At 36.8% G+C, this 15096-nt stretch overlaps 1 protein-coding gene across 1 annotated transcript; it reads right to left on the bottom strand.

The window, feature by feature from the left end:
• Positions 1–5197: 5197 nt before the first annotated feature.
• Positions 5198–7298, bottom strand: LOC125781160 (trichohyalin-like). Its single transcript, XM_049464318.1, has 2 exons — positions 6089–7298; positions 5198–6046 (listed from the first exon to the last, which is right to left on the bottom strand). The coding sequence occupies exons 1-2, from the start codon at positions 6961–6963 to the stop codon at positions 5806–5808; spliced, it is 1116 nt and encodes a 371-aa protein (XP_049320275.1). The 5' UTR covers positions 6964–7298; the 3' UTR covers positions 5198–5805.
• Between the last annotated feature and the right edge of the window lie 7798 nt (positions 7299–15096).

Raw genomic sequence — 15096 nt, 5'->3', positions numbered from 1 at the left:
TACTCTGGTTAGAGCCTGTTTGTGCTGTCCTCTGAAGGGAGTAGTACACACCATTGTAGGAAATCTTCAATTTCTTAGCAATTTCTCGCATGGAATAGCCTTCATTTCTAAGAACAAGAATAAACTGTCGAGTTTCAGATGAAAGTTCTCTTTTTCTGGCCATTTTGAGCGTTTAATTGACCCCACAAATGTGATGCTCCAGAAACTCAATCTGCTCAAAGGAAGGTCAGTTTTGTAGCTTCTGTAATGAGCTAGACTGTTTTCAGGTGTGTGAACATGATTGCACAAGGGTTTTCTAATCATCAATTAGCCTTCTGAGCCAATGAGCAAACACATTGTACCATTAGAACACTGGAGTGATAGTTGCTGGAAATGGGCCTCTATACACCTATGTAGATATTGCACCAAAAACAGACATTTGCAGCTAGAATAGTCATTTACCACATTAGCAATGTACAGAGTGTATTTGTTTAAAGTTAGGACTAGTTTAAAGTTATCTTCATTGAAAAGTACAGTGCTTTTCCTTCAAAAATAAGGACGTTTCAATGTGACCCCAAACTTTTGAACGGTAGTGTATATAGAGAGAGAGAGAGAGAGAGAAAGAGACAGATACTAGAGATATTCACTAATATATTGTGTATAATAATAAATAATGTATAATAATAGTGTAGCCACTGTGAATAGACCAAAGCATTGTCTCATATTTGATTCTGATTCTGGTTGTTTTGCTGTCATTACATGATGCGAGTCACACGGTGTGACGGTGTAAATGCTCCTTGTGGCTATAATGTATTTTTTTTATTAACAGTATTTGTATGAAGTCATTATATTGTATATTTTTCATGCTGTATATTTCTTGTACTGACTGTTTTTAATAAAATCCAGCAAATAAATGTCGCATTCGGAATTCACAAGTGAATGCTCCTCACAGTATTTACTCCTTAATCGATTTATTATACATTACATTACATTACATTACTTAACATTACATTTAGCGGACATGTTTATAATAATAATGATGTATATTAGCAATAACCCTTGCAAAAGAAAAGTGCATTTAATTACCGTTTATTTTCTAAAAGTATATTTAACATGAAAAAAGTCCACTTTGGCATTAAAATCAATACATCCTTAAGTACAAACTAATTGTACTATTATAGAAACAACTTACAGCAATTTAAGTATATTTCAATTATAATTAATTTCTATTTAAATACAACATGAAAGCATTAGATTGTGCTTTTGAGTGCTCTTTTTTGTATATCTTTTGCGAACTTAAGTAGATTTAAGTGTGTTTTTTAAACATCATTTTTAATACACCTGAAGTATTTTGCAAATGTATTAATTTGCATATTGATGACACTGGGAAAAAATACACTAAAGCAACACTTTAAGCTGTATTTAATGCCACTACATATATTTGCTTAAAAATACATTGTATGGACATACAGAAAGGTACATTTATGTGCACTTTTATATTAAATAGAAAATTCATACTTTTAAAGAATTAAAGAACGTCTTGATGCAGCATTTCTATCCACACTCTGATCATGACTCCACATACTGTCAGATCTCTTCAGACAGAAGTAAACGTTCTGCCTTCAGCACACACTGAATATTTACAGTCACGCCGTTTAGAAACCGAAATAATAATAATGCAAACCTGTTATATGACCTAACATTCATTTCAGGAACCACTTAAAACACTTTTGCTGCTTTGCATACGTCCTAGTCATCCAAAAGCAGTGTGTAAGACTGGTGGAGGAGAACATGATGCCAAGATGCATGAAAAAAAACTGTGATTAAAAACCAGGGTTATTCCACCAAATATTGATTATTTCTGAACTCTTAAAACTTTATGAATATGAACTTGTTTTCTTTGCATTATTTGAGGTCTGAAAGTTCTGCATCTTTTTTGTTATTTCAGATATTTCTCATTTTCTGTAAATAAATGCTCTAAATGAGAATATTTTTATTTGTAATTTGGGAGAAATGTTGTAATAAATTAAGTGGGTTGCTGTACTGGGAATATGTTCCATGTGGATAAAAATTTAACATTTCTTAATAAATAATAGACATATTTTTTTAAAGATTTAAGTAATTAATAACAACTAATTCAAAATGACAAAATACCAGTGAAACAGTTGGAAAATAATGACCTCTGGTGGTCAGTTCTCAAATCACTAGCATTTTATATTAATAAATGTATTGATTTTGTTGATAGAAATACTTGATAAAAAAAACGTATTAATATTGTTTGATTCAAGCCTCCCAAATTATTACATTCTACTGTCAAAAATTATAATAATGGACTAAATGTTTTTCATGAATCCGCCTGGTCAGTTTATAGCAAATTCTGTAATATAGTAAAATGTAAAATATGCTTACCCGCAGTCTGCACACCAAAACCCCTGCAGACCTCAGAAGAACTTTCACTCTGAACCAATCAGAAGTGCTGTCAGCGTTGCTAGGATACATGCTCGCACTCAATAACAAAAAACTACCCGAGGCTAAGCGCTCTCTAACCGGGCCTGGCTGTCACTAACTACCCGAGGCTAAGCGCTCTCTAACCGGGCCTGGCTGTCACTAACTACCCGAGGCTAAGCGCTCGCTAACCGGGCCTGGCTGTCACTAACTACCCGAGGCTAAGAGCTCACTAACCGGGCCTGGCTTTCACTAACTACCCGAGGCTAAGCGCTCGCTAACCGGGCCTGGATTTCACTAACTACCCGAGGCTAAGCGCTCGCTAACCGGGCCTGGCTTTCACTAACTACCGGAGGCTAAGCGCTCGTTAACCGGGCCTGGCTGTCACTAACTACCCGAGGCTAAGCGCTCGCTAACCGGGCCTGGATTTCACTAACTACCCGAGGCTAAGCGCTCTCTAACCGGGGCTGGCTGTCACTAACTACCCGAGGCTAAGCGCTCACTAACCGGGGCTGGCTGTCACTAACTACCCGAGGCTAAGCGCTCACTAACCGGGGCTGGCTGTCACTAACTACCCGAGGCTAAGCGCTCACTAACCGGGCCTGGCTGTCACTAACTACCCGAGGCTAAGCGCTCGCTAACCGGGCCTGGATTTCACTAACTACCCGAGGCTAAGCGCTCGCTAACCGGGCCTGGATTTCACTAACTACCCGAGGCTAAGCGCTCGCTAACCGGGCCTGGATTTCACTAACTACCCGAGGCTAAGCGCTCGCTAACCGGGCCTGGCTGTCACTAACTACCCGAGGCTAAGCGCTCGCTAACCGGGCCTGGCTGTCACTAACTACCCGAGGCTAAGCGCTCGCTAACCGGGCCTGGATTTCACTAACTACCCGAGGCTAAGCGCTCGCTAACCGGGCCTGGATTTCACTAACTACCCGAGGCTAAGCGCTCGCTAACCGGGCCTGGCTGTCACTAACTACCCGAGGCTAAGCGCTCGCTAACCGGGCCTGGATTTCACTAACTACCCGAGGCTAAGCGCTCGCTAACCGGGCCTGGCTGTCACTAACTACCCGAGGCTTAGCGCTCGCTAACCGGGGCTGGTTGTCACAGTTGAGCTGGATAATGTAGATAAACCACGGTAAAGTTAATTTTATTCAGCAGATACTTACATAATCAGAACAGTAGGACCACATAGAGAGACGCACATCCTTCCTTTTACTGTTAAAACTGAAAAACTGAGAGCACTTTTCCAGTCAGAATAAAATACATCTAATTCTAGACCACCTCTACATCTGTACAGACTCATTTATTCACCTTCAGATCATTGCAGTGCCTAAAATACCTATTAATGTTCCCAGATAAGAATAGATGGCTTTAAGAAAAAAGAAAAACACCCAAAGCTCCATATCTTTATGATTTATACACTTCAGAATAACTTGGATGTTCACTTTGAGTCATGGGGAAACTTGCAAACCTATTATTATTATTATTATTATTATTATTATTATTATTATTATTATTATTATGCAAAATGCTCTATAACTATTATATATTATATTTTATATATTTACAAATTCAATGAGAATTCAATAGCATTTCAGCAACTGTGTATGTGACAGATAGGTGGCAGCAAACACACACCCTTTATATTTACAATACAAGCCAAGACTGTTTTATATTAAATGTTATATATTTAAAAATCAATATAATTTTTAGAATTTGGATACAGTGCAATTCTGCTGTATATATTTTTTGTATGTTTAACAATACAATAGCATTCACACCAAATTACACAGCACAATAAAAGCAAGTGTGTATGATAGAGCTAGGTGGCAGCAAACAGGCACACTCTAGAATTTGGATACAGTGCTAATTCTAATGTATATTACATTTTGAAATATATAAAATGTAACATACAGTAGAACTGGAACTGTTTATAAGTTCTAAAGCTTGTGTGTGTGTTTGTAGTTATTCACACTTGTTTTTATTGTTCTGTATAATTTGGTTAAATGCTATTAAATTCATATATTCATATATATGAATATATTATATATTCATATATAATATCAAATATTCAAAATATTTGAGGGTTTGTTTGGTCAATTTTTATTATGCCCGTCTAGACTACAAGCTACAGACAAATTTGTCATTATAATATAATATATAAAGGTTGTTTCTGGTTAAGAGAATTCCTTGGCCCAGAATTGTGTGGAAAAGTGTGCTCATTTTTCTGTATAGGTTTTAACTGAAGGAGCTATGCCAATTTCTTCATCATTTTGTCAGGTTTGGACTTGGGATAGATGCAGTAAAAGGTTAAAAATAAGCCCCACAGGACAGTTTTTGTCCTGTTACCTGTCAGAATCTTGAAATAGACACTTCAAAGGTTAAGAAAAAACAGGTGGAGGAAACAAAAACTCAATTTTAGGAAGTGAATCTATTACATTTTAAAGCAATAAATCTTATTTTATTCTTTTTTTGCCTGTTTTTTTTGTCTTACTACGCATTGTATAGCTGTAAGATTATTCTGCTTATTTTAGGAATAATGATCTTAATCAGACTCACTTAAAATTCTCACATTATTTTCAGTAGTTTAAACTTAAAATAAGCACAAAAGTCACCAGTCAAGTTATTCTATAAGTTTCTTGTGTCCAAATCTAAGCTAAAAAACTGTGATATTTGCTTGATTTAGTTGTTGCTTCATTCATTTTGACACTGTGTGATTGCTTGTTAAAATAAATCTTATTTTAAGAAAAAATAGCTTACCCCATTGGCAGTTTTTTATTTACATATTTTTTTCTTAATTTACATATATGTTGTCTAGTTTTTGCCTATGGATTTTTTTGCAGTGTATATGCTGCTGCTGCTGCTTCTTGTTTCTGAGTGTGTTGGGTGAGTGTGGATGTGTTTAAAGGTTTACTAATAAAATAAAACTTTTATATTTAGAGAAGACAATAAAACAGCAGCGTGATTAAGGGTTTAAATCAGATTTATTATTATAATCGTAGCACGCCATTCATGCCAGAGAGAGGAACCCATGCACATGGAGCTATGAATGAGCTCACTATGTAGATACAGATGGATCAGAGGAGTTCGTAGAGAGGTTATTAACACATGGAGCTATGAATGAGCTCACCATGTAGATACAGATGGATCAGAGGAGTTCGTAGAGAGGTTATTAACACATGGAGCTATGAATGAGCTCACCATGTAGATACAGATGGATCAGAGGAGTTCATAGAGAGGTTATTTCCACATGGAGCTATGAATGAGTTCACCATGTGGACCAGAGACTTCATTCTCTTCTTTATGTCGCCTACTTTTAATACAGCTCCTCCTGCTGCTCCTTCTCTATCTGACGCCCCCTGCCACGGCGCTAAATACTTACTTGTTGGGGAGAGGGGGCGCTATAGGTGGAGCAATGCTATACTCCTCTATTTGCTGCCTCTCCACCACTATCTGCTGCCTCTCTGCCTCTATCTGCTGCCTCACTTCCTCTATCTGCTGTCTCTCCATCTGTATTTGCTGCCACTCCTTTTCTATCTGCCTCTCCTTCTCTATCTCCCTCTCCTTCTCTATCTGCCTCTCCTTCTGTATCTGCTGCCTCACTTCCTCTATCTGCTGCCTCTCCATCTTTATGTGCTGCATTTCCTTCTCTATCTGCTGCCTCTCCATCTGTATTTGCTGCCACTCCTTTTCTATCTGCCTCTCCTTCTCTATCTGCATCTCCTTGTCTATCTGCCTCTCCTTCTCTATCTGCTGCCTTTCCGTCTGTATTTGCTGCCACTCCTTTTCTCTCTGCTGCCTCTCCCCCTCTATGAGATGCCATGGTTCTGCTGCCCCGTACCACAGCGCTAAATCCTCATTAGGGAGAGGGGGCGCTGTTGGCATAATTAGGGACGAAGCCTCCACTCCGGCAGGCTGCTGTCCTCCCACCTTTATCTGCTGCCTCTCCTCCTCTATCAGTTGCCACGGCACTACAAACTGTACAGGGGCAGGGGGCGCAAAAGGCGGAGGAATTTTATACTCCTCCTGCTGCCTCTCCTTCTCTATCTGCTGCCTCTCCTTCTCTATCTGCTGCCTCTCCTTCTCTATCTGCTGCTTCTCCTTCTCTTTCTGCCACTCCTTCTCTATCTGCCTCTCCTTCTCTTTCTGCTGCATCTGCAGCCTCTTCTTCTCTTTCTGCTCTTTCTCCTTCTCTATCTGCCTCTCCTTTTCTATCTGCCTCTCCTTCTCTCTCTGCTGCCTCTCCTTCTCTATCTGCCTCTCCTTCTCTCTCTGCTGCCTCTCCTTCTCTATCTGCCTCTCCTTCTCTATCTGCCTCTCCTTCTCTCTCTGCTGCCATTCCTTCTCTATCTGCCTCTCCTTCTTTATTTGCCTCTTCTTCTTTATCTGCAGCATTGGCTGCCATCCCTTGTCTTTATGCTGCCTCTCCTTCTCTATCTGCCGCCTCTCCTTCTCTTTCTGCTGCCTCTCTTCCTCCTCATTCCTGCAGGACTTTTTCCCGGAGGTCAGTTTTTTCAACCAGTTCTTAAAAGCCATTGTCTCGGTACAGGATCTGCAGTGAGCTCAGGGTGTCTGTTTGTAATCCCAGTCGTGTCTGGTCCTGCTCCCTCATGCGCGCCTGTTTTTAGAGGCACGGATGACGTCACGCGCAAGTATTCTATGACGTCACGCACGCTCATGCGCGAGGCGTTGCTAGGATACATGCGCAAGTCTATTTACAGCTGTTGCGCAACTTTGTCTCTTTCAGCATTAAAACCATCATTTTTCCCACTGATGCTCCATCAGGTCCCTGTTTAAAGGTGAAAACGGTAGAGTGCAAAACTGTTAGTATCAATACTGTATTACAATTCATGTAAAAATAAAATAAAATAAACAATGCATCCAACAAACAAATAAAGATAGATGGCCAAACTTTATATTTCATAATTTATTTACAATTTATAGATATTTTATTTAAACATGTCTGAAAGAAATATTTCTGTAAGTCTTTTAGGCAAATATCTGTTATTTATCAGCAGCTATAAGAATGCAGTATGGCTAATTAGTTAGCTAGCTAGCTTGACTGATATCAATATATAAGCTTATTAGCAAACATAGGGAAAGAAATAATTTCTTAAATATTCATATTTAGTTATTTATCTGATTAAAATCAAGACATCATGTTAGAAGTCATTATATAAAAATAATTAACGCCTTCTTTTAATTTTAAAGGTGCCAGAGCTATAGGGGATTTAGCAGGCCTGTAATAGAATTAATCTAGAGAGCTAGCTAGCTTTTATATTTACTTTACAACTATATTCTCCAGTTATTTTTTCATATAAAATAATACCAAACACTTCTCAGACAATGAGTCTAAATCTGGCAAAAAACACATTTTATCTAAACAGGCAAAAGATTTGGGTTAGTTAGAATTAGCTAGCTTAGCTAAGTGAGCTGTCTTGTAAACTAACTTTACAGCTAATTTTTATATATATTTACGTTAGACAGCCTGTATTTTGAGTAATTATCTGACGCATTGTCTCATTACATGCCTGAATGAACACTCTTAAAATAATATTTTTCACAATCTCCAAAATATTCACCTCAGAGAGCTGCTACAGCTGAGCTGTGCGGTAAAGCTAGCTAACCAGCAAATTTATACAACATTTATATTAACAAAGTGAAAAGATTCAGTTGAAATTCTACAGATAAATAGCTAAATATTTTGGAGTTTTATTACTCTGTTAAAAATGAAGCTCAGGACCAGCTTGTACTGGAGTTAACTGGTTTAAATGATCTAAAAACTGATGTTAATTGAAAGCTGTGGAAAGTTTGATTTGAGTTTAATGGACTATTAGCAAGTTAGCTAGTTAAATAATGGTCCAGCTGGTCATACTTTTTTAGTTAAACAGCTATAGAAGATTTAGCGAGACAGATTCGCTATGCATTTAAGGTTATATGCTACAGTTATTTTTTATTTTTCATAAAAAATATTAGCAAACACTTCTGAGACAGATGCTTAGCTATGTTACTTAGTGTTAGCTAGCTCAGCTAACTAGGTCTTTAGCTAGTTTAGCTAACCTATCTGTCTTAAGCATTTAACAGCTATTGTGTTTTATATTTACATTAGACAGCCTGTATTTTGATTAATTATCTGACACACTGACACTTTACAAAATAATATTTTCACATTTTCAAAAATATTTACCTCAGAGAAAGTAAGCTGCTGTTTCTGCTGCTACAGCTGAGCTGTGAGGTAAAGTTAGCTAACTAGCTAATTTATACACAATTTATATATATATATTAAAAAGTGAAAAGATTAAATTGAAAGATTCAGTTGAAATTCTACAGATAAATAGCTAAATATTTTGGAGTTTTATTACTCTGTTAAAAATGAAGCTCAGGACCAGCTTGTGCTGGAGTTAAATGATTTTAAATAATCTAAAAACTGGTGTTAATTGAAAGCTGTGGAAAGTTTGATTTGAGTTTAATGGACTATTAGCAAGTTAGGTAGTAAAATAATGGTCCAGCTGGTCATACTTTTTTAGCTAGACAGCTATAGAGGATTTAGCGAGATAAATTTGCTATGCATTTCACGGTTATATTCTACAGTTTTTTTATTTTATTTTTCATACAAAATATTAGCAAACACTTCTTTAAAAAATATTCAGCTTTCTAAGGGTCTTAAACAAATTTAATTTAAATTTAATCAAAAACAGTCAAAAGATTTAAGAGCCAAATACTTAGTTATGTTACTAAGAGTTAACTAGCTTAGCTAACTGGGTCTTTAGCTGGTTTAGCTAGCCTACCGTCTTGTAAACTAACTGTACAGCTATTGTGTTTTATATTTACATTAGATAGCCTGTATTTTGAGTAATTATCTGACACACTGACACTTTAACAAAATAATATTTTCACATTTTCAAAAATATTTACAGTTAAATTTAACAGTAAAGTTAAGCTGCTGTAATTAATGAAACTTGTGTTTATAGCACTGACTTTATTTTTTACATGTATTTGGATTCGTCTGGACGGGCTGAACAAATACGGTGTCTTGTAAAAAGTCCTGCACGTATTTGTGTGTTGACTAAAGTAAAGTATTATTAGCTATATTATAAGAAGAGAAATCAGCATGGAGCTAAACAAACACAAATAAAACCTCACCGTGACGTCACTTGTAAGCGACCAATACCTGCAGAGCGTTACTGTGCGTGAACACTGTTGCTGCTCACCTGATGAGTTTCAGCAGGTAAAGGGAGGAGTCTGTACTCACCTGAAATCCCCACTAGAGGACAGTAAAGGACAGAGGTTAGAGTTCAGCTGTTTCCTGAAACTATTATAGAAATAATTTAATTCCCCAATTAGAGCTAATGATCCAATTCACTTAATGAATTTACATGTTTACAAACAAACTTAATATTAGGTGGAATCTATATCATTTTAATAAACAGAGCACAGAAAGTAAGGGAATATGTGTGTTTGGTAGATTATATCTTTGTTATAAAACTTATACTGTTGAAAAGCCTGCTAATTTATAATTTATTAATAATTCATTATATATATTTAATAATTGAACGATGCCACATTTGTAAGGAACATGTATTCGTGTGATGAGCAGCAGAGCTGAGTAGGTGGGTTTAGCTCATAAGAAATGAGCCAAATCTTCATTTCTGAACAGCTTATTCTGCTGTAATTTTCTTAATTTTTTTGCTATGTTTTATACAACACTTGATAATAGAAGGGACATTTTTTGGAACTGCCATATTAATAACTTTAAACACTATAGAATTTATAGTATTTAAATACTCTAGAATTTTCTGTTGGTATAATCTCACACACTTCTTAACTTGTATAGAGATCTTAAATGCATACAAATGTATTTATTGTTCATAAGATTTAAATAAATATTTTCGGACTTCTTTGTAGATATATATTCAGGGTTCATAGACGTTTTAACAAATGCATTTCCATTATTTATTCATGATTTTTTCATCCCTTCAAGGCAGATTTTCATGACCATACGATTTTTAAAACATCAGTGCGGACACGGACAATAAAACCAAAAATCAACTAAAACTATGATTAAAATTGATTAAAGTTGGTCTAAAATAAGTTAGATAAAATTATTCTGACACACAATCTTTAATAATAAAATGTGTATCAGATTCTGAGAGCTCCGTTGTGTAGAGGTTAAATTACTGAATTAACTCTGAGCTGATGTATTTGATGTATTTGTAGCTCAAAATAGATTTTCTCCATCGAGACCAAATTTTCATGACTTTTTAAAAAATTACTCTGTTTTTTTATTTTTCCAGAACTTATCCAGGCCTGGAAACTGATATTTCCAAATTAGATGGCTTTTCCAGGTTTTTCATGACCGTATGAACCCTGTAATTCTGCAATAGAAAAAGGCTAAAGTTCATAATAAAAAGTTCATTATTAACTGCAATTTAATAACAGCTGAGCTTGTGTTTCAGTGTTGAAGCCGGAGGCCTGATGAGGTTTTTGTAAGAAACAACTGAAATAAGGATTTCAACTAGTGCTGTGCTATATGAGGATAAATATCTACTAATGATTATTTTAGTAGTCGACTGTTTGGAGTAGGGCTGCAGTTAGTGCTGTGCGATATGAGGATAAATATCGTGGGGATGATAGAAAAGTGTCTATCTGCTACTTACCTTCTATCATCTCTATCATTTCTACAGTAATTTCATCAGTTATTCATGCAGATATATAAAGTAGCTATGATGAAATGTATGGGCGTGGTCACTTTGCATAAACTCAGTTTATATAAGTGATGAACTCATTTTCACTTTACGTTATTTGAGGGTCACGCGCGGACACGCCGGTTTGAGACGTGCTTTACGTTATTAAACTCATGAGAGCTGAACAATGGAGACGCATTGTTCTTTTAAATATGAGCTACTGCATCTCCCTCATCTTTTTTAATGTGATATATATATATATATATTGCTGCACTAAAAGGTAGTCATTCTCATTTGTGAAAGTTGGGTTTAATGTCACTTTGAAATAAAGTTGGATAAAAGTAAGCAATGATATTATTTTGTCATATTTTTCAAAGAATAACTGAAAACATACTTAAATGTGGTATATCATGATATAAATCGTTATCGTGATATAAAAAAAAATTCTATATTGTGATATATGATTTTTCCATGTCTCCCAGCACTAATTTCAATGATAGATTTTAACTCTAAAAGTATAATTGATGTATTTGTGTTTTTTATATAATTGAACCCCTCTATCTTTTGTAATGGTTAAAAACATGTTAGAACAGATAAACCTGATGACGAGAGTTTCCTCGTGCTTCACTTTTCACAATATTGGAAAAACACGGGATGGGTATCGATGAGCAACACATTCATCATTCAGTACAGGTAACTCATTACTTCCTCCTTCCTTTATCTTCACTTATCCCTTTCTTAAATGCTGAGATTCTCATTCCCAGTCCTGCACATTTTAGTGATTTCCCTGCTTTATCACCCCCTGTACCTCTGAAAGAGCTGGATAATGAGTCAGTGGATAATGATGAGTTGCATCAGGTTTCTCAGGAGGCTGAAAGTTCAGGTAAGAGTCCTCCAGGACCGTCTCTGAGAAACACCATCCTAATGATTTAATGGTTTTGTAGTGGATTAAACAGAGGATTCCTGCATCGCTTGGACACACACACACACACACACATACACACACACACATACTACCCCCACTTTATGGTCTATAAGGAACTTCAACCCCCAGAACACTCTAAAAGCCTTGGAGTTATCTTTTTCAAACAGCCTTAAATTTCAAAATGACATTTCCTGACTATTTCTTCACTCAGCCTCGCTCGAGAACCCTAAATGCAAGTCAGGGTAAACATTTTTAAATTCTTTTTTGACATTCCTTCAGACGCTGTCAGTCGTAAATCTGGATTTAGGACCGTTAATGTTTAAACATCTGGAACTGTGCACAATTGTGGTTTTGCCAACAGCACAATCACCAGGACAAGGACGGGACTTGAGAGAGGGTTCAAAACTTAATGAATGCCTTGGAAATTGTAAATTCACCAAATATATTATACCAATTTAGGGGTTTGTGCTTTCTGCAACCACTTAGAAATAAGATTCATGAAGTTAAAATGAATGCTCTTAGCTTGGAAATTACATTCCCAACACCAACTTCACCAACTTCCCCCACGGTCGTAAATTCCGACGACAGCCGCTTATCTAAACACAGCAGAGGGGAGGAATTTCTCACTAAGAAGATTTTGCTTAAAATACATATATATTGACTATATAAAAAAGGTGTTTTATAGAATGTTTACTAAATAATGGTATATGTGTCTGGTATATGGTATATGTGTTTGGATGTGTCCTGATTAAATTCTCCTACACGTTCAAGTCTGAATCAACAAGGTTTAATTAGCATTTGATAATATAGCTTTATTTGGTTATCAGTGGTTTAACCATGTATTATCTTTTAAGTGATTTAATTGGGTTTAAATAATAACATGACTCTTGATCTCTTTCTGACAGAGTACCATCCATCATTGTATTTCTAAGATTATCTTGAATATTACATGTTTGTGGGCAATATATATATATATTACATTTATTGTGATTCAATTGTAAGATTGTTTTTTTCTGAATTTATCCTCACAAACTGATATGCTGAAAAATGTATTTTGATCCACTGTTTAATTGAGTTTTCTTTTGGTTTGATCTATTAGAGAAATTCTGAAGCATGCTGACCATGTGAGCGAGGGGGGGTTTTATGGCCCTTTGTGAATCCCCACCAAAGTTTGAAATTGCTCCTAGACCAATCAAAACACAGACACTTGGGCCACAGGGCCAATCATAGCTCGAAGGCCAAACAGGCCACAGAGTCTAATAGAGACACAGTTCAGTTGCCAGTTGAGTTTTGGGAGTTCAGTTAGTTGAGTTTAGGGAGTTAGAGAAGGAGTGGGAGAAGATGAGTTGAGGAAAACAGTTAGAGGAGAGAGGTTAGGGAGCCCAGAGATGGAGGAAGGATAGACTGTTAGTTTAGTCATCTTAAGTTAGTTTTCTTAGACTAGTGCATTTAATCTTCAAGTATATTAATATTAGCTATCCTAGTTAAAATATCTAAGGTTATTTTACAATCTACGAAGCCAAGCATTATTCCATCTAAGTTTAGCTAAAGTACAGCTGAAAAAGAGATCCGCCAGATCCAACCCAGAAACCTGCGGTCCGGAGGCCACCAGCAAGCCACCTGAGAGCGAAGGGATTTCCCTGTGGGTTCTCATGGGGCTCCGTGCTGACACAGGAAGTCCACCCACCCTGCAGACAGGCTCACGTGATCCTTTTTCGGGGTGAAGCAGCAGACTACCAACCCAGGCGGACGTCACCAAGGCCCATTTCAACAACTCAGAGTAAGGCAGAGCTGGGTTTAATCTTTCGGCAGATGGTGTTCTGTTGGTCATGGTCTGGGTCGGGTCTTTAATAGAGCGTCTTTAGTATAGATGACTCATTTTGAGTGTCTTGGGTGGAAATAAGAATTGGTTTCGTAGACTTAAAATGCCTTAGACCCTTATTTAGAAATATTCACTTTATAGTTCTATTAATCTTTATTCCTTTCATATCAGCATTATAACGTGTTTGTTCTTTTATTTCTCATTTATTATTCTACACTATGATTTGATATATAATGGCTACATTATGACTTTTTAATGAATTATTTACTCATATCTGTGTGATTTAATAAATACTTTTATTTTACAAAACCTGTCATTTCAGTGTGTTTTTCTGGATAACTTGGTTATGAAAATTTCTGTTACCTGTAGAAACCACACCCTGAGATGTCTTGTGTTATTAATTAATTTGATTAATTAATTAATTAATTAATCTAATTAAATTAATTTAATAACTGGCGCCCAATTAAAAAAATATTTCAACATCTCAATTAGCACCAGGTATTAAACCACTGAGCCGCTACATAATTGGCTCGCCAACGTGGGGCAGGATTATATTCTTATTGGCTCTCCGCCGCGAGACCAGAATATATACACATTTCATAACCAGTTCCAGAAAATAGCGCTGTAAGTTGCAGAATAAAGTGTATTTTGTTGTTATTATTAAATGCGTTAGCTGCTGGCTAGCTGGCTTAGCTGGAGTTAACTGCATAAACCCAGCGTGTTAGAAACACACGCACATGTGCTACACGTGTTTTTGTTTACAATTCAGGACTGGCCAGTCCCCCGCTGTGTGTGCGTGTCACGCGCACGCTCCCCTATGTGTCTAAATAACGTGTACAGTTGTGTGTGTGTGGTATGCGAGCGCTCTTGAAAACATTACGCTTATTTGTAAAATAAGCTTGGTTGACACACCGCCGTGTGTGGGTAACCTTAAACCCGGGTGTATATACGTGTATATACGTGTGTACTTACATAAAGTTCGAACTGTTTCCGGTAAAATAGACATATTTTGCCAGTGTTGATCTGATAAGGCCTTCGCGCAGCCCTGAGTCGCGGATCTCCGGCTCATCGACTCCGCGCTCCAGTTAAAACTGCCGGTTTTTGCGCGAAATCCGTAAAATCCTGCAGTACTGGACACTTCCACGTGCGTAAAAGAGTAGCTAACTTTTACGTAACACCACCCTGAGTGGCAGGAAGTCTATTGTGTGCGTGATTAAACTAACCACGCCAGGATGTAA

Source organism: Astyanax mexicanus, chromosome 15, assembly GCF_023375975.1.
Source record: "Astyanax mexicanus isolate ESR-SI-001 chromosome 15, AstMex3_surface, whole genome shotgun sequence".
In the NCBI taxonomy this organism is placed as follows: Eukaryota; Metazoa; Chordata; class Actinopteri; order Characiformes; family Acestrorhamphidae; genus Astyanax; species Astyanax mexicanus.
This window is presented reverse-complemented; position numbering and strand designations above follow the sequence as displayed.